The sequence below is a fragment of the Mastigoproctus giganteus genome, chromosome 9, assembly GCF_048544385.1.
Source record: "Mastigoproctus giganteus isolate SK-2022 chromosome 9, ASM4854438v1, whole genome shotgun sequence".
Lineage (NCBI taxonomy): Eukaryota > Metazoa > Arthropoda > Arachnida > Uropygi > Thelyphonidae > Mastigoproctus > Mastigoproctus giganteus.
Window position 1 is genome coordinate 101,316,967 of NC_143583.1, and position 26,267 is coordinate 101,343,233.

General features: G+C 38.8%; 1 protein-coding gene across 1 annotated transcript in view; it reads right to left on the bottom strand.

Annotated features, from left to right (window-relative positions):
* The window catches only part of LOC150080595 (cartilage oligomeric matrix protein-like), a 301,419-nt gene that overhangs the window by 109,635 nt on the left and 165,517 nt on the right, over positions 1–26,267 (bottom strand). The window contains exons 6-11 of the mRNA XM_090382000.1: positions 23,866–23,920; positions 13,577–13,732; positions 12,643–12,866; positions 3,243–3,383; positions 2,476–2,553; positions 1,590–1,742 (exon numbers count right to left, since the gene is read on the bottom strand). Coding sequence (XP_090238126.1) covers positions 1,590–1,742; positions 2,476–2,553; positions 3,243–3,383; positions 12,643–12,866; positions 13,577–13,732; positions 23,866–23,920 — 807 coding nt within the window. The remainder of the gene's footprint in view (positions 1–1,589; positions 1,743–2,475; positions 2,554–3,242; positions 3,384–12,642; positions 12,867–13,576; positions 13,733–23,865; positions 23,921–26,267) is intronic.

The following is a 26,267-nucleotide window of genomic DNA, read 5'->3' on the forward strand; positions in this document are numbered from 1 at the left end:
TAATGATAGCATCCAACACTCTGGAAACACCTTTGTCCAGTTCTTTGTAGCAGGAATTTGTATCCATTCATCTTTCAGTACAACCCTCAATTCAATGATATCGATGTACGACTCAGAATTAGTGGTTTTTGCCACTAAAATCAGCGGTCTTAGTCCAAACCAAACACGAAAAACCACCAGCCCTACGTCATGATCTCGTCTCCTTCGAAATTCATTGGAGGAGAACTGTGTTGTAGTGGATTTAAATTGTAATTTCCCAAATATTCTCAATACCCACATTTGATCATATTCCACTGCACCATGGTCCAAAGGACGATGGGAGATGTATTATTGCAATGAGACGGAAGAGGTATTATTGCAATGACTAGCGTTCGTTGGTGTCATGTGGGACTTTGCAGCATCTCTTCCATTAAAATCCATATTGTGCAGCTCCTGACACTCTTGCAGACATCTCAAGCTCTAAACGTAACATTTTCCAAGGGCGTTATTCAGTTCCCTTACACCACTTTGAGAATTGTCGATTCCTGTCTGATGTAGATACGTGCAAAAATGGCCTATTTGTTTTCATATGCCTAAAACATCATTCTACAATCTTTTCACTACATCGCCTGCTGCTGACTTGGCGAGGTTAAAACATGTGACTGTGGCAGGTAGTGACAAATTACGGATGTGACAGCCTACGATTAAGCTGAACACTTCATGATGCGAGTCATTCTGCTTGTTTGTGATGTCCCTACTGCATTACTTAAAACCAGTTGTTACTTTACATACATCTCGCTCGCGCCGTTCCCTACATTAGGAGGTGTTCGAATACTTTTTGGTAGGTGGTGCAGATTAATGGAAAGCAATTCAGATCACGAGCCATCGTGTGCATTATTATCTTCAACTTGCGCATTCTAAAGATCGTTTTTTTTTTTTTTTTTTGGGAGATTTTTGAAAATGAAAGGAATTTCCACCTGGGAGGAATCCAGTGACCTTCCACTTCTTCTTGAGACAAACTTACCACAGAGCATAAAACTCAAGAAAAAAGTTCTTTCACTAAGGAGGCTGGCTCCATGTAGATAATTAACCCTAGAGTATTATTCTTAGATTATTCTGAAAGAATGCCATGCATCTGCGTTATTTATAAGTATGGTGAAAGACCTGATCCGATTTTGTCTACTAATCGAGAGCGCGAAGAACAGATCTAAGTAATAGAGTGCTCGGCCAGCCGTATAAATAATTTATGCAAATCAATAGTTAGCTGAAGGATTGTGAACAGACAAGTTTTTCACCGAGTTGGTGTGACTTTGATCAGTGGAGATTCTTTCACTGCAGCCTTAAGAAACATGCTGACAACTTCTCCGAGGACAGTCATTTAATAAGATACAGTAAAGACAGGAAGGAACTCCGCTTCCCCCCCCCCTCCATGCGACACTCTAAGTACGACCTCGATCATTGCTGCTGTAAGTTATATGCGCGCATTTCAGCAATATTCCCAGTTACGATTCCAACACGAGAAACATAATGTCGTCTCCGTTGTCTGCAACAGCAAACGACTGAGTTAGACCTACTTTTTATTACGTACTCTTAAAGCCATCAACACTTACCCGACACTGGTAGGAAGTCAGTCCGCGACGAAGTTCGCATTCGGCGTTTCCGTCACACAGCGTGTTGTCTGGACACATGCCAGGATGAGGATGACATCCGTAACTCTGGTTACCCACGAAGCCTTCTATACACTCTCCACAGATAAACGAGCCCTGTTATGTAGAAAGACAAAGAGGATCACTCTGGAGTAGCTGTTTGGAAAACTTGTCACTGATCTGACACCAATGTAGTTGACAAGAACTCGAACACCACACTTCTACTCATTACGGTACATAGATTCTTAGTTTATATGTAAAGAAAAAATCGAAATTTTTCGAATTCCATAATTCTGTGATGTTTGATGAATCGTTTCCAATCAGGATTATTGAGATAAAATCGAAATAAACGTAGTTTATACTAAACTTTGAACATTAAAAATTTATTTATTATTATTACTACTACTACTTAATACGTATTGTTTGTATTTAATACTTATGACCGGAACAATCACAGCTTCGTTAAAGTAAAGAATTATCAGAAAATGAATACAGAATAGTATAATTATTCTTTATTTTCGCAATTATTGATAAAACATCCAGGATCCATTGCGTCCAGTTATAACAAAGACCATCGCTGTAGAAATGTTGCTTGCTTTTCCCTTAGAAACAAGACATGAACCGAGTGGTTGATGTTTTGAAAAATGATCACATGCATTGGCATAGATCCCACACCTTAATACTTAATCGTGTATTGTAAATCCTTGAGAGAATAAAGTTGAATTATTTATACATTATTGTTATTACTACTCGCCCATTTAAAGAATCGAAAAGCTAATTAATGTACTCTTTTCATAAATATCAACGTACTTCAAACAGAAATCTAACAAAGTAATTTCAAACTGCTTACCAGAGTATTAAGACACTGTGAGTTCTCCATGCATCCTCCATTTCGTCCATCGTCACATTCATTAACGTCCAAACACAACTGTAATATAAAAACAGACAATTATTCAGAAAAAAACAGAAAACAGTTACATCTTTAAGAATTAACAAGGCACCAGATTTAAAACAAGAAAAATTCTCCTATTGATAGATTGGGAAGTTACTCAACGATTCGGGGGGAAAAAAAGTTTACACGGGCTTCCCTCGCTGACAACGAGAGTTTAAACGCAGGTAAAATATGGCAGGAGAGTACAACTACTAAAGGGAGTCCTTCCGGTGGGTAAACATAATGCGCGTGCAGAAAAGAGCTTGCTCAGCGAAATGGGTGGAATATCTGAATGTGCCCTTTGAGAAAACTTCTTTCGTTTGCTGTGTGAAAGAAAGAAAATGGAGTCTATATCTTCACAGTGACGAAAAGGATATAGGTTCGTGTGTGCGTGCACACCTTGGGACATAAAACTCTTCGATGAAAAACGTGAGCAAAGTGAAGCTGGATGTGCTGATACCTACCAGCCCTACAGTTTTTGTTGGAGCAGAAAGTCTGCCAAGGCCGCAATGGGCATAAATATTGACTGGTAGCAAAGATGGAAGTTGTGTCACGTTACTATTAAGATCGCGATGGTAACGACTGTATTAGTTAAGCGTGTGTTACTAAACGCTTTTATGAGACATCATTTCTCTAAATGGAAAAGAAAGATTAAAAATTATTTCTTCAAGAGACACTCTTCCTACCTGTTTAGTTCCTCTGGCGTATTCTAAACCTACTCCTTGGATATCCCTTCCTGTGTAGCCAACAGGACAAGCTCCACAGCGGAATCCAGGGGCGGTATTCGCGCAAGAAGTAGCAGGATGGCAGGGTTCGGCAAGACGACACTGAAAATAAGACGTTGTATTAGTTGATAGCCCAATTACACATACACACGCTCGTGTATGTGAGGTAATTCAAAATTCGCTCAATCCAAGCATCAGCAATTGAAATTTATTAATCCTTCCTTTTATTATCAATTCGTGTAATCAAACAATCATAATAAGTAATTATAATAAATATTGGAAATGTTGAATATACATAAACTCTTTTCGTAATCGATTTGTGATGTTTGATCATCTCTGTACATAATTTCATTTTTTAAATAGTCTTTCAGTTCTTCAGCGTGTGGAGGTTATTTTTATACACTTTACCTTTTAACAGGCATCGCAAATAATCTGGGGACGTTAAATCTAAGATTTTAGGGGCCATAAATTTTTAGAAAAAGACGATCACCGAAAGTAAAAGTCCCTCAGCAGTACCACTGTTTCATTGGAAGAGCGACAAGTCGCTTGTCTTGCTGAAACTAGCAATAACGTTCATCGTTGTCAAGTAGCGCAATAAATTGGTGTATTAAATCCCGGTATACGTTTCCATTAACTGTGTCCTAGAAGGAGAGAGGTCCAATCACTCGGAGACGTGAAACGGTACTCAGCATTCCAAGTTTCTGAGGATGTAAGGTTTCTAAAAAAAACAGGAAGATTTTCATTTCACACTCCATATCCTGCTGTTTTGACTATTCACGAAATGCACGATAAATTTCGTGATTTCATGAATACAATAGGCATAGATGTCGGGCTGTTTTTAAGAGATGATTGTGTACTTAAATAAGATATACCTGTATGCAATGCAAGTCTTCCCAGTGATTTTTAGGGCAATAGCAATAAATGTTGATTCATTTTCAAGTTTTATTTTGCTTATAAATCATTTAAAATCATTTAGTTGAAGAGCGTCCAGTTTTTTCTTTTCTTCGTGAATGCTACTTGGTTCACGAAAACGAGTTACTAACCGTAAAATTGTAGATTTATTTGGTACTGGTGAATTGAAATATTTTTCTCGAAATTTGGATTTTACGTTTAGGTACGAATTTCAACAAAAGCATTGATCGAAATTCTATACAAGCTGTAATGTTCAGAGAGAGAATATGCCATGCTGACCTTGCCACAAACAAACCAGCATGCATCCTCGCAGTTGATAGAATCGCTGTCCTTCCCACACCGCGTGGGAAAGATCAGAGTTCGAAACCGGTTGATGACGTGAGGAATTTTCATGGGTCTTTTTCACAAAGTGACTGATTTAGTTGGTTTCAGACGAGGGAGGATAGCATGGTGAACTCGAATATTTTAATCACTTAATGATATTAGAATTTCAGTTTCGTTTCTGTTCTACGCAGATGATACTAAAAGTTTCTTTTCCGACTCATCCTCAACAAATTATTACAACGCCAAAAGCTATAGCAGAGAAATAATCTTTTAAGAAAGACGTATATTTAACATTTAAAAATGTAAAGCAATTACTTGCTGCTCACATGAATAAAAAGGTCATATATATATATATATATATATATATATTGTAAATATTATTTAAATAAGCAAAGACGCCATCGAATGTCCAAAAAGAAAAATTGTTAGGTTTTCGGCGCATCATCAACTTACGCCATATTACGCCGTATATACAAATTTTTTTTTGTATTGTCTTTAAATTGCATGTGTTCTGTGGTCGATTTGCTGTTTGCTGGACGAAAAAACACGAGTATCCGGGAGGAAAGCCATGCTGCTCTAGCCTGAGACCGACTAACTCAGCCACATTGTGAAAAAGGCCCATAAAAATTCGAACTCAGGTCTTTTCCACCCAGTGTGGGGAGGACGGCGATCCTATCAACTATGCAACTGCGAAGCTGCGGTCAAGCAAAAGGTCCTACTCACAGGTAACTTCACTTCGTATATTATACAATTAACCAAAACGGCATACAAAATTTGGTTTTTATCCGTCTTCATTTAAAAAAAAAATATTACGTACTACTGTTTTCATTAATGCTACGTTGATTCATTATTCACACACATTACAGTAACTCTGTACAGCAGTGACTCTCGTCCACTGATGAAAGATTCATAATGAATAAATATTGGTATTAACGACCCCCATTTATAACATTAAGAGTATTACGTCTGTAGAAGTGTGTGTTCATTGGGAACCGATTTGCATGCTGTGAGGACTGAAAAATAGAATAAAACCTTCCACCCTCTGTCTGAAATTGGTTGACTACCCGATTAACGAGGCCTTTAGAAATTCGTCCCATTATTAACGGGTATCGATTCCAGACCTCTCCAAACGATTGGCAAACCGCAACTTATCGTGCCGACTACGCTGCCACGGAAAGCTACCATTGATGAGTTTCATGGGCATCATGCAGAAACTATTAACCCATCCTGGCTGTTTCATCCTGAAAATAAACAGACCGACCATAGAATACACATAGTTTATAAACATAAATACTTCCTGGCCTTAACTTCCTGAGCCCTTGATCACGGCAACCGAGATAAACCAAGTCAAAATAAGAGATATTTTTGAAATTCGTATAGCTCTCTTATATTGTGGGTTGGGTTGAGAAGCCTGAGTAACTTGGAAATTCGGCGAGTTTGGACTGACTGGTTACTCTCTGTGAATTGACAAAAGAGCGAGAATGAGAGAATACAGATGCAAATGCAGAATTGTGTGTTCATACAAATATTTAGAAAAAAGGGCTTAGTTTAGCTGTTGGATCTTGAGAGCTCAACAGCTTAGATCATTTTCACCACTGTGTATTACTACAGTCCCAGTTGAAAATATCTTTAGAAATTCTTCCAGTCGATGACGAGAACTCGGACCTAGGTCTCTCCAAACGAGTGACAAGTAGCGAAACCGCTATACTATCTAAGAACGACGTAGAAAGGACACGTGAATGAAGAGAAGCGTGATGGATTGAATTTTTAAGCGAGAAGGTTATTGTTATTCATTTAACCAAAAACTGCTCTATCGTGAAACGTGTCGAGAAGCTTTAGAAAAGCTTTGTAGGATCTTCCACAGATGGGGAAGATCGTTACATTTCATTTCATTGTAGGCGGATCAGAGGAATAAATCTGAGAACCTAATTTTTTTGTAATTTAGAAGAATCTTATTTGTTTTATAAAGTTAAATAATATCAAATAAAGGAGGCAGAACATATTGAGATATCTCTCTCTCTCTGAGTTTTAGATGGATTTAAAATAAATTGCTTTCTACTGCCCCCCCCCTCCTCAAAGAGTGAAGATAAGTGTTTCGGAGTTTGTAGTGGGTATTCGGTTGGTTTTGATTGTGCAAGTGCGAGATTTTCCAATCAAGAATGAGAAATAGCGAATAAACTAAACTATTCCTTATTCCTTCCCTGGGTTCTGTCACCATATTTTAACGCTATTTTCTGCCTTGTCAGGAATAGATGGAGAACTGTCTCACTTATACACCCAGCAGATATCCTTGGCCAAAATATTTCGCGGTAGTTAGAGCATCGAAGGAAGGAGGAAACTCCTTCTTTGGAGAAAACGATTAGCAGGACCTCTTGTCCCTGAAATTTAAGGTATATGTACCAGATGGTCATAATTATGGTCTGATTCGTTACATTCTGCATCTCTTCATGTTGTGCAACAGCTGGGAAACAGCTTAAAGATTTTTTGTCCACTATATTTAATTAATAGTTCTATTATCCTAGCGAAAGGCTTTTATTGCTCCTCATCTTCTAATAGGTTTGTCCAGGAAATTTAAATCAACCTCTTAACTGCCAGAAGTGCCTGCGCTAGCTGTAAACAAAGTACAGGATGGCACCAAATTACCGCCGTTTTCCACGCTTAGAAGACGACAGAGTAAATTTTTTTTTTTTGTCTTAAACATGTGCTGTTCAGATACACCACTCAGCGGCCATAAATCGCAAATCTTGGAGAACGGTGTCAGTCTGAAGCAATTCTTTGTGTGAAGTTCCCATTCTTCAAGCCGAAAAGAGATAATTTGAGCATTTTATAATGTGATAAACAGCGCACACACCACTTTGGTCAGACAGGAGTGAAGTGTCCGAAGACCACACCGAATGAAGACTGTAAGATAGCACCTCCCACACGAATTCTTCAAGTTACAGAAAAATGCAAAAGGCTAACACTGAACGAGTTGGCTGTGGCGTAGTTTAAGATAAGTGACAATGTCATAAAAATTTAATGTTTGTATATAACCACAGCAGTAGCCACATGTCAAAACGGAATAACCTTCAGTGGTTAGATTTGCATTTAGTATTTCTGGAACCACATAACTTACCTCTGCTTTCCCTTCCTATAAACAGCAGGACACTAAACTACTTTTGCCACCTACATTAATTACCAGAACAATTCTTAAGTTCGTAACATTTAGTATAACTATGGTCAACTGCGTTAATTTGTATTCAGATGTAAAACTACGAAGAAGATTAAACTGAAGATTTGCATTGCAGTCAGAGAAAATGAGAACTGGTTCTCTCTGCATAAAGTCAGCAACTTGTTCAGTGGGCTAGAATGTTAATCATAGTCTGCGTCCCATTGGCTGACGTGATATTGACAGATAACAGTGACAACCATTTTCATATATTAAACAAATCCACTTCCTAAATTTTATCGTATTATTATGTTCACTTCCAAATGAAGTGGCCTAACATTATTATTATTAAGGCCGAATGACACAAGGAAGTGAACTGCATCATCCAAAAATAAATAACTACACTAGACCCTCCAGCATTTGTCTTTCAACCTGTGTGTACTCTAAAATTGTTCTACGTAATTTCTGCATCTGGTAAAAATTGTCAAAGTGCAACTACCTGGATCCTTGAAGAAGAAAAGGAAGATGATGAACTTTCAGAAGGAGCTTGAAATTATTTCAAGGATTGAAGCTAGAGAATGTGCGTCGGCCATGGGACGTGCATTTGGAATCAACGAATCCATAGTGCACACCATTCTTGCAAAGGACTACGTAAAGTCATCTGTGCAGCATTCAAGACGTATGACTGTAAAAACCATTAAATATAAGGCCGGTTTTAATATTTATGTAATTGCTGTCGATGACATGGATAAAAGATTATAATCAATAGCACATCTCAGTTGATGAAAACATCAATCAAAAGGCCATAAATATCTTTCAGCATATGCAAACTGAAGAAGGTAGTGACGAAGTCCTGGAGTTTATGGCAAGTAAGAGATGCCGACCGGGCTAGCCGAGTGGGTAAAGTACCTGCCCGGCAACCCAAAGGTCGCGGGTTCGATTCTCGCCTCGGGCTTGGATCAAAGTACTACAAAAACCTTGGGAGGTGCAATATGGCCACAGACGCCGATGCGCCAACAACTACCAAATCAAATCAAATCAAAGCAAGTAAGAGATGGTTTGGTTTTACAAGTTTTGCAAGCCCAATAATATGCAGAACATTAGTTTAGCGGAGAAGCTGCATGTGCCGACCAATCTGCAACTACCGATATCTAGCTGAAGCGTTAAATTTAATCCAGAGGGAAGGCTACTCACAGAAGTAGGTATTTAATGCAGACCACACCGGTCTTTACTGGAAGAGGACCTTTATTTCTAAGGAAGGAGCGATGGCTCCAGAATTCAAGGTCTCTAAAGATCGACTAACTCTGCTATTTTGTGGAAACGAAGAAGGAAATTTTAAATGCATTCCTTTTTATAAAACAGAAAATCCCAGAGTCTTGAAAAATGTTATAAAAAGTAGCCTACTTATCCACTGGAGATTCCATAGCCGACCGTTGATAATAGGACAAATGTTCAACAACTGGTTCGTAAAGACCTGATTGGGACTTAAATGATGATATTGTAAAAGGCAAAATTTACAAGGTACTATTGTTAACTGATAATTCACCAAAAAAAAAAGTAAATTGCAGCCATTATCAACCCACTGCAGGATGGAAGCCTCCTCAACAATTCATGCTGAGGGAAATGGACCATAATCTGCCACGCTGGTCCAGTGCGAGTTGGCAGATCGACCGTATTTAGCAGTCAGGGGCTTGAACCCCGGTCTACTCAAAGAGCGTGTGCCACTGCACTCCCGCTCCTGACCACTTGGCTACGGAGGCCAAGTCATCTGCAACACCTGGAAACCATGAAAGAAAAAACGTTAACGTTGTGATTTTGTCCCCGTTGATTCAGCCAGTGGATCAAGGCATCATTTCCACATTTAAAAAATTATATTTAAAGCAAATCTTTAACGCAATATTCGATGCCTTGGAAAATCGGGAGGTAAATCTTCATGACTTTTTGAAGTTTTATACACTCATGGACAGATATAAAAGAATCTACAATGAATACTTGTTGGAAGATACTGTGGTTAGAATGTGTTCATGCAGCAGCCAGCAGTGAACATCCAAGAAGCAGTTGTGGAAGATATCGCTGAATTGGTAACACTTAAGAGACTTAGTGGCGAAGACGTCTATGACCTTCAGCTTATAACATCATGGAAACTGTAAACAGTCATGGAGAGGAGCTCTCTGTAGAAGAACTGTTAGAGTGAAGCAAAAAAACGAAGGAAAAAGAAGAGGTTGATACTGCACCACCTATGAACCTCTTCACCATTTCTAACCTACAGAAGGTGCTAAAGATGTCCAAGATAGCATCGACTTTTTTCAGAATCTTGATGCCGACTATGGTCGTGGATATTCGATGAAAAGGTATGTTAACAGCGCACTAGCTCTGTATAATCTAACGTTGGCCGAACTGAATAAGGAAGTCCGACAGCCAACAGTATTGGAGTTTTTCAGTCGACGGAACTGTGGCACTTCTGGCACAGTACGCCCATCGCCGATAGATTCCAATTAGTATCAAAATGTAGGTTTTTTTTAGTTTTTAATATAAAGTCATTTATTCTAAACTTTTGTTTTATCACTTCCTATTTGTATAACCATACGTAATTAATATTAGAACTTAAAATAAAAACTTATACAGAAGTTTGAAATAGATCTTAGAACGCAGCCTCCTATTTTCTACTGTTTCTTAAGTTCCATTTGCGCGAGGTGTCTGGAGAACAGTACGCTCACATCTCACATATATGGAGGGTCTACTGCAATAATAATTCAAATAAAACAGAATATTCATACGTACCATTTCCTTTCCCACATGTGGACATGTGTATATGTAAGAGCGGACCTACAACGTCAGTTCAAATCCGCCTTGTATTCATGTTAATTTAACAGACTGTAAAATAGGCCAGATGTGTAGTTATGTCATGTTTGTGTAATCAATGTGTGTTGTGTTGTTGTGTGGTGCTGGCCTCTTGGCTACCGAGAAGCACCAATCACCTGGAAAGCTGCTTCTGAGTACTCGTCCGCACCACGGTAAGTTGGGCCAAGTCCAGTAGATGGAACACTCTTATGGTCTCAGATAAGACAAAAAAACACTCTGGGGGGCCCACTTTTTACTTTCACACAAGGTAATCATCCAGTTCTGCTTTAAACTTAATCAAAATCACTGCCTCCATCACTCGGAGAGGCAAATTCCAATTTTCGACAACTCGCTGCTCACAGGTGAACGTCATGAGATACAAATTTCTGTTATTCCCTGAGATTTTGCATTGTGTCCCTTGGCTCATCCAAGGGAGAACAAACCTCTCCTCATTCATTTTATTCAATCCTTTCAGTGCTTTGTACACCTCAATTTGATCTCCCCTTGGATGTCTAGTTATCAAACTTTCCACTGCATACCTTCAAGTCGTTCTTCATATGTGCATCGCTTTTCTCTCGTCACCAATCTGGTTGCCCTTCTCTGAACCCTCTCCAGAACAGCTGTTTTTTTTTTTGTTTTGTTTTTTTTTTTTTTTTTGCGCGATGCCCAGACTTGAACTCATATTTAAAGTGCAGTATAACCATCTCATTGTAAAGAAAGATAATTATAATCTTCTCCTTACTAGAAAAGGCCCTATAACCACCTACATAGGCATCTATACCAACGTGTAATTATATTTATCAGAAAAAGTTGCTAGCCTACCTTGGATACTTTCGTCAATACCATTAATGAAAATTATGAATAGGAGGGGACCCAACACTAACCCTTGGACTCTACTTGTTACACTGGTCCATCCTGAACTGCCCATTTTTGCAACTCTCTGTCTCTTATTCTTTAAACAGTCTGCAATCCAGCGTTGGATCTTGCCAGTAACTCCAATTCTTCCAGTTAATATAGAAACTTTCGAGGGATCGTATCAAAAGCTTTACTGAAGTCTAGATATGTAAAATCAAAATTTTTACTTGCGCCCAACTGCTTAATGACTACATCATAGTAATTTACCAGAGTGGTCAGTCATGAACCCATGCCTAACGAACCCATGCTGGGATCTATTCAAGATATCATTCTTATCGAAATCCTGAATGGCATCCTTAACCATAGACGCCATAATCTTCCCTACCACCGAAATCAAACTCACTTGCCCAATGTTACCTCTTTAGCCAACCTTTGTGGATCGGGGAAACATCAACACTTCTCCAAGGAAATCGTCCCAGAATTCAATAACGCTCTCATTTATTCCTTTGGAGCTTTGACCCACCCTTATTCTCACAAGATTTTCTAACAATGCTCTCGGGTTAATAATTTTAATATTTCTCGGTTTGACTATAAAACCATTTCAAAACTAGGGAAGCTAGATAAGAGAAAACAATTATCTTATTAAATAAGAAAAAAACAAGCAACTGAATTATTCTTTCTTCATACGACGTCGAAATTTATTATTTTTTATTATCTACTTATTTACACAAACTAGACAGCATAATTATGCCGTCCATTTTGTACATTGCTAGTGACATGACTGAAAGTGATAGTACTGATAGCAGTGTAGTTGGGGATATAATACAGACTGTTGCATCCCCTTTCACCAATCCATCTCTTGCTGAAAACTGTTATTCTTGCTTCTCACATCTTTCATCGAATTTCATGTTTGGAATTCAGGTTGGAAATTTGCGAATTATTTATAACAATACTTCGAAAAAGGCCCAGAAGTTTTAAAAGGTGGTTCATACAGCAGCAACAGTACATGAGAGGCGTTATAAAGCCCTATTTGTTGTCTAAAGTAAGTGGAACAGATATTCCAATTACCATCTGAAAAATGAAAAGAATCTTCTGACTTGCGGGTAGTCACAGACAATTTTTGCTAATGATGTTGAAAAATGTATTTAGATCTGCGTCCTTACAGAAAAATGGTTTTATTTCTGATAAGGCCCCATCTGCTTGTAAGATCCAAAGGAACACAACGTTTAATTTTCCTCATATAACTTCTTAACGGGTCTAATATTTTACTAAGATCCCTACCTCATCTATGTCTTCACAGAAGCTCCCATTACCAGAGAAACCGGGAGGACAAGGACCGCAGATATATCCTGGTGTCGTATCAATGTTGACGCACTGAACGCCCGACCAACACGGATTTTCTGAACATCGATTAGCAGGTTTACATTTAACGCCATCGCCGGTGAAACTAGGTGGGCACGGTCCACATCTGTAACTCCCATCGTCAATATCAAAGCAACGGACTCCTGCAAATTAAAACATTTCAGAGTGATATGCTAAATGGCAACCACCACACGATAAAACATTAAATCATTTTATAATGTATTTTTAATGAATTACTAAAAAATAATTCAATAAATTTCTAAACCTTGCCGTGTCTCGCGCGTAAAAATTATCTCCTCTAATTTAGGGAATCTCCTCTATGGGAATCATATTTCCAAAACCAGTATTCGCTTCTGGATTAACCGCTGGACTCTACAGTCGTTGCACAACGATTTTCCCACTGAAATTAATGGCCCAATCCGTAATTAATTATTTTAAAGTGTATTACCTTTAAACTTTCAAAATTCTATAATTTGGAACCAAATTGTAGAATTATTCATTGTATCATTCATATTCCCTTTCAGCGATGGGGATTCCTTCAATTCGTTTTCTTATAAATCGATTAAAATCTTAAACGATGATTGCCAAATTTAAGTGTGCCCACCCGCATCGAATTATACGAATTTAAATTATATCAGACATTATACATTTATAGCCTCATATTATACATTTTTATTCATATCTTGGTAGACATTTTGCATAGAATCCTTTGTTCTTTTCGATGCCATTCTCAGTAGCACATCCACCCTTAAAATTTCTGAAGTTCTTAATCTTCTTCACGCCTTTAAAAGAAAAATATGAATGAGAGAACCTGTCATAACGTGACACTCTCGCGAAGAGCTGTTATGCTTACCTGGGAAGCAGGGCTGATCATTGCATGTGATTTGTCTGTCGCATCGAATTCCGTCACCAACGTAGCCTTTGGGACATGCGCCACACCGGAAACCATCAGCCGTATCGGCGCAAGCTACACCAGGATAACAGGGGCTGTCTCGGCAGTGTCTGTGAACTGAAACGGAAGAAAATATACTGCAACAAACACAAGCAGGCAAATCCTCGCTGTGTCTGAAGCAGGATGAGTTAGGCTTAATGTTATCTCATGCAAAAAACAAGGCTGTAAATACAGTTTCATAAAACAACACGATATCAAAAGACGCACAACTTATACCAATAAGATACGAGTGGTAAATCGATACCAAATAATTTATGCGACTAATAATCTGTATATAAAATTTCCTAACGTCCTAGGGCCGTCCGTTTATGCCCATCATACATTGAATCACTCTTTAAATTGTTAGAATAAATTTAAAACTTATTCCAGTGCATCAGAAAAATAAAGTTGTTACTGGCAAGTTTCACGCATAAAAAAACATCGATATTTAAGGAGCGATATCGTTTTTCAAGCATTAACTACACAAACAAATTATGCGCATTTATCCTTTTAATGCGAGGTCCTGTGTATGAAATTCTCTTCACAAAACCATTATGCTTAAGCACTCGATAAGCAACTTTAAATTTAATCTATTCAGCTATTTCGTATCTTCTAAATTTAAGATGAGGTAAAAACCCATTCTAAGACGTCAAAGAAGGCCAAGCTATTTGAACATGTTCTGGCATTGAAGCCTAGCGAAGGATTAAAAGACTGCCCCCCCCCCCACCACAGATCCCTGATACTTCCAGAAATTGTAAGATGATACTACCTCCTTCATTTATTATTAATTGGATAACAGCAAAGACCATGCATGTGTGCAGCACGAGCTACTCGATATTTGTGGTGTAATGGTATATTATGCATTACAATATTCGATATACTACGCGTGTGTGTTCAAGGTTGATTTATTTCTGTCCTGTTTCAGCTAACTTAAAATAAAGAAAGGCAATTTCACGCAAATCCTTTATAACACACGAAATACAGGACACAATAATGAGGTGCATGGCCTGAGCTACCAGGTGTGCTTCTGTAAACTGTATTTCAAGGAAGTCCGCAAGGTGCCGTGATCAGTATCCCACTTCAATCATGCTTAACGACTACTGCAAAGCTGGATCAGAATGGAAATAGTACCACCTCCCTGAAATGTTTAAAACGTTATGCGCATGCCTTTTATTTATGTCTATGTTAAAAGATATTTAACATATCTTTTAACATAGACGAATCTGAAGTGGAGTGAAATAATTCAAGTAATTCTTCCGGTTTACATTGCGTTCAGCTGCATGTTGTTAGCAGGGGTTCGGGCAACAAATCCTGGGTTCGGCGAACCTGTTAATGTAATGTTGGATTTAAACGCTTTTGTGTATTTTTTCAGACCGCATCTATTAACTCGACTCCCATTGGATGGATTTTTATGAATTTTATATTTGGATATTTTAGAAAGATTTATGAAGCCATCCCAATAAAAATCCAACAGTTATTATTTTTTGCCCATCCGTCCGCTACTCCCAGTGGATGGTTTGCCCATCTCTACTCCCAGTGGATGGATTGATCAAATTTTTATATTTTACTCTTTAGAACGATACGCTTAACCCTTCCCCAATTTCGTTAAAATGAGACCTATAGAAATCTGGCAATTATTATTTATTTTTTATACATATCACATACGCTATCCAGTATCGTATATTGCAGCTGAGGCACTGGATATTATATTTGGCGCCGTGCGCAGGTTGGAGGAATGAATGGGCAATATGGAGGATAGGCAGATACGGAATGTTCTCGGCGCGTGTATAAATATCGTTGTTCCTTTTTTTTTTTTTTTTCCATAAATCATGATTTTTTACTATTTGCTAAGATGTCTGAAATACGACTACGTGCACTCAAACTTATCCTCAAAAATCCGAAAAAACCACCACAGCTTCCTGCGTCTTATAGACCAATAGCACTACTCTCCGTCCTAGCAAAACTCCAGGAACAGCTCCTACTCTATCGACTTGCCAACTGATATACCGAGCAGCAACTCGTATCCCTACACCAATTTGGCTTCAAGATTGGATGTAGCACTGAAGACGCCATTCACAGACTAATTACTCATGCCACACAAGGGAAGCAAAATACTCCTTGGCTATTATGGTTGACTTCGCTGGGCCTTCGATCGACTGTGGTGACCCAGTGTCGTTCGAAGACTTCGGCAGGCTGGAATCTCCAGCAACCTCTACAACAGTTTAAAATCATATCTTGAAGACAGAAGAGTGCAGATTGTCATTAAATTTCAAACAGTCACAAGAAGTGTCTTCCTGGGTTGTCCTCAGGGCTCTGTTCTGGGACCATTTCTATGGTCCATTGTCTTGGATGAGTTCCTGGGGATGGACCTTGGTGGGGTTCTTCTCTTAGCCTACGCCGACAATCTTGTTTCCGTCATTCAGTCCGACACTACAGCTGCCTTGGAGGTTAAGGCCAATGTGGCTTTGGGACGCCTCCAGAGTGGGCCAGAACACATCAACTTTCTCTCTCGGGTGAGAAGACGAAGTCGATCTTATTGAAGGGGTAACTCCAGATACGCAGACCACCAGTTATGAAGATTAATAATATTCCAATTCGCCTCTATGAGGAAGTTAAATACCTAGACCTCTACATTGACACCAAGCTAACCTTCTATCCTCACTTGAAATACTGAGCAATCAAGATACAGAAATATGCAGCTATGATTAGAAGAACCAGTAGAGCAAATTGGGGCCTAAAACACAAAGCCCTCTTCCCAATTTACAAAGCAGTTTTTGTTCCGATTGTCAGTTACGGTGCTTCAGTCTGGTGCACCAAAGTTGCACTGGAGCGAAACAAACACGAGCTGGACCCCATACAATGATTTATGTTTCTATCGGTAACCAGGGCGTGCCGCACTGTCAGCATCCCTGCGCTCCAAGTCATCGCAGTGTATATGCCCTTATACCAAAGCCCTTAGTTGCCAAAAGAGGCCTTTTCCATCGTCTGAAAAAAGGCGTACCTACACAGCTACTTAATCTCCAACTGGACCTGAAAAGCGACCACAAACAGGAAAAAAGACGAATCTCAGATCACTAGCAGCACCTCTGGCGGAATCCTGGAATACACCTCACAAAGGAGAAATAAAGAAGTTTTTCCCCTCAGTCAGCTTTTACCTCTCCCAAGCCTCCTCCCTAGTACTCACTTGGATTGCAAGCAACCGTTTTATTAACAGGACACAGATCATTCCAGCAAAAACTCAACTCTATGGGTATAGAATCACATCCCTTTTGCCATTGTGGAAATGAGGAGTCCTGGCCCCAGGTTATGTATGAGTGCCCCTCCTATGAAAATCACCGGTTACAACTGTTTACAATAATCCGAGGAACTCCTCGCAATCAGGAGCAAGATCTACTAAATGACGGAGATAAATATATTGCGTTCACTCGATTTGCCCAGGCTGTCTTCACTACAATGTGTGCCAAAGCTCACCGCTGCTAGGACAGTGCAGAATACTCCCCACTAACCCCTTCGGGGGTACGATAAATGTAAATCTATGCTACAGAAACAATACTGCAAACCCTTTATGGGTAGGATTCATGCTGGTACCCAATTTAGGGTACAGGATCCCTACTGGCACTCAACTGGGTGCTAGATCAGTACACCGGGGCATCTGTTCCTGCAACTTTTAATCCCCTTCCCTACCCCTACTTCGCATAAATCCATAGTGGACTGTCTTCACTATTAGTCCAACTTTCTTTCACCCCACAGTCTGACCTCCTCCTCCTCCTCCTCCTCTCTTATTACCTGTGAACTCTCTTCAAATTTTTTTTTTTTTTTTGTGGCCTCTGTCAGGAAGCTCAAGTGCAGAGGCAAGCCAGAGTATGATGGGCAGCCTTGCTCATGTCCCAGTGGTAGTGGCGGGCAACGTAGGGACCCTGCGGCCAAAAAGCCAGAAAAACAACAGAACCCAACACAATACTATACACATACAACATCACACACACACACACACACATTTCTGGCATTTACAGAGTCCTGTATACTTCACAAGAGTACAGATGGTGCAGTTGTGGGAGACCACAAGTGGCGCCTTACCCTAAACACTATGCGTACGTTAACTAACTTTTTTTAAATTAAGCATCGCTGCTGCATTGAATGCAGCATGGCGATGCCTTGGCTTCTGCTGATTTATTTTTTTTTCCCGTTTGCATACTCTTTTTAATTTTACAGAAAAATTAGTCTTGAAAGTATCGCGTGTTTCTGCAATTAGCCTAACTCCTGTAAATTTGATTTGTGCGTTATTCAGCCCAGAAGTACTTATTTTACTTTCATATTTCTGTTCTACCCTCAACCCATGCTAAGCAGGTTACCACTGATAAGCGTGCAAATTTAAACGTCGTATCTCAATCATGAAAAATACGATAAACGTCGTTTCATCATCAGACAAGCATTTTCCACTGAAGATAAATTTCATTAAATTATCTTCTGATTCAATAAAATTTTATTGAATGACAAGATAATTCAGTCTAATTCAAGGAATTAGAGGTTCGTTTTTTTTTCGTTTGCCGTAAAGCTTTTACACTATGTGCTAAGAAACAAAAGGGTTGAGAAGTAATCCGTAGTCTTTCCTCATTGCCGCACACTTGAACTTTGTTTTTTTTTTTATTTAATAAGAGAAACAAAAAACAGAAACTTGCAAAGATTACGACGACTGGCACATTGGGCCCATTTCTAACATTAATCCCAAGATGGAAATAGAACCAAGCCTTTTTTCACAAAAGATTTCTAAAAGAACTCATCTTCACGATATTGGTCATTCATTAACTTCAACATACGCAAGAATGAGTTCCTGGTGTCAGGCGACTCCAATTAATTCAGCATATCATTCACACGTTGGACAGCGCATGAAGAACTTCCTCTTTAATTACGTTAACTTACGAATGCTGCCTTATGTTAAAAACCTTCATTTTTTATCAATATTATAAACGTCTTCCATTCTCCTAAGATGACAAAAAAACGCAGAAACTGCAGCTTGTATACGATCTCTCCAACCAATATGGAAAAAAGGGAGAAGAAAAGGTAAAAAAATTCTGAGAGTCACGTCTCCTTGAACTGATCGCAGTCGCAGATATTAATTAATTATTCTCTTCACCTGAAAATACAGGGGGGAAAGGTAATACCGTTATTGTCCAATAATTTAGATGCAGGCGACTTGATCAACTGAATTTCATTTTTTTGTGTGAGATCAATACTCGAATAACTGCTTTTAAACGCACAAAAGTCTGCATGCCGTTTATCGCTAACAGTTCAATATGTAATTACAGAGTTGTTGCAAACACCCTTGCTATTTTTATGGTAACCATAATGGCCTAATTTCCTTTCTAGAATCACTACTTCATTTTTATTGTTATTATCTTTAAAATGCACCTTTCGCGAGTAAGCAAGGAGGCCATTATGATAGCCGCGGCAACTAGAACATATCTCTCTTCGGGAAGAGAAAGAAAGAGAGAATTTCCATCAAAATCCTCTCCTGACCGTCACTCTCAGAGAAGAATCCATCATCATCTCTTTCCTATTAGAGAAGATTTCTTTAATCAATTTTTTCGTTTCTGATCTGGAAACTTCGCTAATTCATGGTACACTCTCCACATTAATTATAACAGACCAAAGATTTGTTATAATTTGCTGACTAGCATCTACATGCAACTATACCTTACAACTGTTGCTATCAGCATCTGAACATTTCTCTTCCAAAATATCCATGCGCATTCTTAGTCTTAATAAAAGAAAGGTCGCGTTTAAATGAGTTCTAATTTTCTTCGCTAATGTTTCACAGTAACCTCTTAATTTCCCTGAGCGACAAACCCCTTCCTTTTTCTAATTCTTACACTTCCGGTAGTTGAAATACCGTATAAGCAGGCCGAGTGCGGCTTCCTCATAATTACTAGTCGCAATGCATATATAAAAGAGGTGCACCAACAGAATTACGGCATCTGCATGGTTCTTAGCTTTGTAACAGTGGCTTGAAACAACCAATTTGGAATTCTAAAGAAGAAGAAGAAAAAAAAGTGCGCAGCTTTCTTTTACGATGTTGCTCCTCCGCCATATATTATTCATTCCAGCATCCATCTTGATGGCCAAGATAAAACAGACATTGTGAAATTTCCTAGGAATTCCGAATAATTCTTATCTGCTTAATGTTTTTCGAGGAACAGACTCTTCTACCCACACTTATGTACTTCTGGTGTTACACAGAACTCCGCCCAGTAGAACATAATTCTAATTTATCCGCCCATTCTCCATTCTTTTGGCCTCGTTGCGATGAATAATTGCACTTGTGAATAAACATTCTCGCTTGGCCAAAGGGCCTGTGCTCTCCTTCGTTTTCTGTCTTCCCGCGATCTCGGCTTTCGCAATGAACTGGTAAATTTGAACGCCACTCTGGAAATTACGAGTGAAGGAGGAAAAGGAAAGATCAGTTTTTAATTCTTTATTTTTTTTTTTTTCAGTTATCTGCTACTGATCATCAGAATGTAAATTTGTAATTATATAATGATGCATTTTAATATTTTGTCAGACAATTCCGTACCGGCTGCAGAAAAATCTTTCTATTCAGATAATTTCCCAACACTTCAACACATTGTAAAAAGGAGTAAATTCGGAGGAGCAAGGCAGCAATAAGTGCAAGGAAAATGAGGCCATGAGACATCAGTGTATTGTATATGTAAATCGCGTTTATTCTGTGAGCAGTTTGCCTATACTGTGGGTTGGAGAAAACGCATGCAACTTCTTGACACCAAATACCGCGTCAAATCAAATTAAAAGTTCCTCCTATCTAAAGGAGATCGAATCCAGGCCTTCAGCACACTGAAGATTATCAATCATATCCACTGTACTAGCAGATAGGACACAAAGCCTCACAAAAACAAGGGGGGGTTGTTTTGGCATGAACAACCTTTAATCCAACCTCTTCAGTTATGAGTTTATTAATTCAATATAAACCTAAATCCATTATTTGATCTTTTGATCACAATTCATAAGTCAGCCACTAGAGGATATGTTCACTGTCTGCACATGCTCAGATAATTTCTTTGGACATTTGCCTCTTACCTTTTATTTGCTTATATGTGTGTTTTTCTCCCTTGCTAGTGACCGATAATAAAGATAACCCTTTCAATGTCACTAATTCAAAATAGAATTAGACGACATGGTGTATATTGGAACTAAAACCGATTTAAATGTACATTTGTATTTTAATAATAAGCATTAATTTCGTTGCTGCGATTGAGTCCGTTAACCTAAATTGTACAAAATTTTGTAGTGATGTTTGCTATAAACTATAAATCGTTGAGTATTTTATTCTTAACTGATACAAATTTAGATTAGATTTAGAATTTGTGTTTTTGAAATCCAGTGCTAATTATTATCCCACAAGACTGCATATTTTAAAAATATGCTTCTGATAAATGCGAGTTTCAGTGTGTGTGTCTGATACGTCCAATATTGGACGTATCAGAAATTTGAAGTATCATACCATTCAAATGATTAAGATATACAAGTTAAATGCAACTTGTTTATTTTACCTTTGTGTAAATAAAGCATATTTGATTTCTCTCGGACATCCCACCTTCAATATTATTTTTAAGGTACCAAGCTCTCTCGGTTTCGGACAGAAATCTATGCCAATGCAGTTCGAATTACGTCTGTGGCTACTTTATTCAGTTCACCTACCCTTTTTATGAGTGCTCCTTCAGTTATAGCATATATACGTCACATGGTCTTACAATGCGATACAAAGCAGGTGGACGTAGGAGAGGCTGTATGGGTGCAATTCAATGTGTGAAATGGGCAAGACGAAATATTTAAGTGACTTCGAACTTGGCATGATAACACTACAAGACGCGCCAGTATGAATGTCTCGGAAAATACAACCCTGCTGTGGTTTGTACATACGGCTTTGTCTTGGGCATATCGAGATTGGGCCAATAGCCAGAAAACATCCAGCCAACAGCGATACTGTGATCAGAAACACAGTTCGTGGATGCGAAAAGCCAATGGAGCCTGAAAAGACTTGCAGAGGATAACAGAAAGATTACAGTTAGTCAAATAACGAGGCACAACAGCGGTTACCAAAGAAACATTTCAGAAACGCCCAACTCATCGTAACTTGTCATGGATGGGGTACTGCAGCAGACGACCTAACCGAGTTCCAATCATGGCAGCATAAAACAAAAATGTACTGTTACAGTGGGCTCAGATGCATCAACATTGGGCGGATTGGAAAAATGTTGCCTGATCTGACGAATTCCGGTTCCTGTTATTTCATGCTGATGGCAGCATCATAGTGTGACAAAAACAGTACTCATCCATGGATCCATCCTGCAAAGTGTCAACACTGCAGGTGGTTGATTGCTGGAATAGACTTCCGTCGGATGTTGTGGAAGTGGATAGCTTGAATAAATTCAAGGAAGAACTAGATAAACTGTTGGAGGGATGAATAAGTGAAATGTGTATATATATATATATATTTTTTTTTTTTTTTTGGCTGACGTTGTATAAGCTTGCTTTCTTGCATCGTCTGCCACTACTAATATTAATGCAGGTTGGTGGTGGTAGTAGTGTGAGGTGAGGCGGACAGTGTGTACCCTCCTTGATACCAATGACGCAACATTTGGATGCCACAGGTTATCTGGAGATGTTTTCCTGACTTCAGTCACTGCAAGTGGATTCTTCCAATAGGATAATATATGCTATGTCATACTTATTAATCCTGTGGAGAGCTGATTCCAGAAGGATGAGAGCGAATTCAGCCTACTACAGTGGCTTCCAAAGTCACAAGATATCAATCCAATTGATCACCTTCTTTGGGATGAGGTGGAAAGAGCTCTTCGGAGTGGAGATCCCAAACTATCCGAATTTGCAACAAATGTGAGAAGCAATTGAGTCAGCATGAACTAGCAACCTGTGGCACGTTTTCGATATATCATTGAGTCCGTGCCATAACGAATCCCGAGTGTTCTGGTGGATAGAAGAGGACCTGCTCATTATTAAGTAGGTGTGCCTAATACAACGTACATTTGGAATTACAGGAAAGCAGCTAATTCTTTTTTCTGTTAAGAATTGTTTAAAACTGATTCCTTTTTGCCAATCTGCAATACAAGGATTTTTTTTTTTTTTTTTTGATTTGTATGAATATTTTATTATACCTTAATTATTAAATTTTAACAGAATTATTACCAGCTTGAAGTATTTTCTAAGCTATTTTGTTTACTTGCATGGTTACTCACTATAACTCAACTTCCAGCTGTGAAGATTATTAGGTTATGTATTTAAGGTTCTTCGAGCTGTGCTCTACACCCGATGCCCTCCTTTTAAAGAGTATTAAGATTCTGGAATGAGTGACGAAAGGTGGATAATCGGAGTTAAACAAAAATAAATATCCATTTTTGTGCTAAATTAACTGTTCTCTAAAAACTCCTTCGTAAATAGTCAAGCACTGCTTCAATCCTGTTACATCGATGCTAGTTGTAAATCGATAGCAGCAAAACAGCTTGGTTTTTCTTTTATAACTGGTTGCTATGATGCATTTACGAACATTTAATCCTTAAGTTAATTGGATATTCCATTTAATTCTTTATACCATAAAAAAATTCAGATGCTACATTCAAAGAAAGATAAAATGAGGAGATTTTCGATTTTTACCCAAATCAGCGAATGGTAGGATATCAACACGTGCACGAGCCCATTAAACTTGATGAAGTGGCATTCGAAGGAAAGAATATTCATCCGTATTCAGGGATCACAACGATTCCATTAACTTTTTCTAGCACTTTTTACTAGTTTAGCCTTTCTCACACTGCTTTCCCGACTACAAACAAAAGATCTAAAGCCTCCAAAGGTCTCAAGGTTCAGTAGAATTATTCTGATTTCGAAGCGGCACAGAAAAAAACTAGTTTCATCGCACACTTCGTGCCTTTAAGGAGATTAAATTGGTCACAAGGAACTACTTAATCAAACCAACACGAGGAAGATCAGTAGGGCGTCGTACTTCGAACTGTCTACCGAGCAGGTATGCATTTCCCCTAATTCCAATTATTCCTTGAACTAATTTACCAACACGTTTCGATGAAGGACGCAGACAGGAGACTGCTCAATCCAAGGACACAAATACAGGGATCGAAACAGAACCAACGACCCTTAGCCTCGGAATGTGTGGAGGCGATACTTACTACGGCACATCTCGCACCTCTCCAGCGTCTGTCGAAGTAATCGAGTTTCTTGAGCCTGTGGGAAAGCAAACAGAAATTGAACAACGTGCTTTATAAATGGGATACAACAAATACATGTAAATATGAAATAAAGTAACTGGAATACATGGATAGTAACACAACTGACAGAATTACTTTTCATAAAAATAAATTGCAGTATAACTACAGAACACAGTAGGGTGATCAAAAAGGTCAAGCAGCCAATAACAACATGGGGCTGATTCCATCTAACACTCTAATCTCCAGAAACATAAACTGATCTCCAGAAACATTTAAGTAGTAGATTGCAGATCCCCTTATGCGGCAATTATTGTTTCTATAATTATAATTGGATGTATTGTATTCGATGTTTTTTCACTAAATGTTTAGGTGCGAGTACTGGAAACGTTATTCACTCTGCTCTTTGCTCGCAACACAGATGAGCTCTTCGACTCTTTATTTATTTATTGATTGATCTGTATGAGGGCTACCGGTTGAACTTTTTTTATAAATGAAACTGACTAAATAAATAATGCACTCTGATTTATCGTTCACTTCAACAAATAGGTAAACTGCAGCCATTATCAACCCACTGCAGGATGGAAGACTCCTCAACAATTCACGTTGAGGGAAAGTACTCCGTAGCCGAGTGGTCAGGAGTGGGAGTGCAGTAGCACACGCTCTGAGTAGACCGGGGTTCAAGCCCCTGACTGCTGAACACGGTCGATCTGCCAACCCGCACTGGACCAGCGTGACAGATTATGGTCCATTTCCCTCAGCATGGATTGTTGAGGAGGCTTCCATCCTGCAGTGGGTTGATAATCAACAAATAATCAATTATTTGCTATTTTAATTAAAACCGCAATATTCAACAACAGTTCTTCGTTTTTTGCTAGCTTGTGCCAGCGTATCCATTATATATTTATACTAGTCAAGTAAAGTAGACTAGAAAGAAGTGCGTTTTCATGAAAAATATAGTTAGGAAGTAAAAACACAAATAGTCTCTCTCTAGTTACTGATTTCATCTAGTAACTACATAAAGGATCCTGTATCTAAACTAGGAAAGAACACAACAATTCCCTAGGGCTATAGAAAATATTCTTCATGTTTGTTATATTTTTCACTTACTGTAGAGTTTCACTCAATTGTGCGAGGTGTGATAATAGAGTTCCCAGATTGGTGCTGTCGCGGTCATATTCGATGAGTCTGAAAATAAACGGAAGTGGTACGTTGTACTTCAAACTTCCTCCAACAGATGGTGGTACAGTAGGCTGAGAGGTTGAAAGTAACGAGTAATTTTGTTAGTAAAGTTAAAAATCCGTGCCACGATTTTGCAATGGAGCAATAAACGAATGTCAAATTTTGCCTTAAACTGGGAAAATCTGTCAGAAAAACGTATGAAATGTAAAAACTGTTTATGGTGATAAAACGTTAAGTTGTACCAGTGTGTTTGATTAGCATAAGTGGTTCAAAGAAGGACGTGAGGCTGTTCGCAATGACTCAAGAAGTGTGTCCATCAACTTCTTGAAATGAGGACAGTTGCAAAAGTTCGAGAATTTATGGCAAGAGATCGTCGTTTAACCCTCAGAATGATGACTGATGAGTTGAATGTGAATAAGAAGACGAGCCGTCAAGCTCTGCATTAAGATTTCGAGAAAAGGAAGTCTGTGTAAAGTTTGTACCGCACAGCCTCACGGATGAGCAGAAGAAACGAAGAGTGTCATCATGTGAAGAATTCATCCAGACTTGTCAAGGCAATCCGCATTTCCTCGACTGTATTTTCACTGGAGATGAGTGTTGGGTGTTTCAGTACGACCCAGAGCAGGCAGTGGGCTTCAAAAATCATTATCGTCAAGGCCCAAAAACATTCTTTTACAAAAGTCCAGGATCAAGATGATGCTAATCATGTTTTTCGACGAACAGGTTGTGATTCACAAGGAATTTTTATCCGAAGGAGACAAAGTCAATGCTGCATTATACATACAAGTGCTTCAAAGACGACTGAAGAGTATTTTCAGGGTGAGGCTGCAATTTCGAGAGAATTGCAGCTGGTTCTTGTTGGAAGACAATACTCTCGCCCATTCCGCACTTGTCATGAAGATATTTCTGATGAATCATAGTGCTGTACAGGTCAACCAACCGTCCTACTCTCCCGACTAGCACAAGCGTACTTCTTCCTCTTTCCCAAGGTGGAAACTGCCCTCAGAAGAAAGAGATCTCAGAACGTTGAAGACAAAAAAAAAAAAAAAAAACGCAGAACTGAATATAATCTCTTTGAATGCCTTCGCTGACTCTTCTCAGAAACTTTTAGAACGGTGTAATAAGTACATTCAATCAGACGGTGATTTCTTTGAATAAAAAGAATTTGAGCACCTTCACTTTGT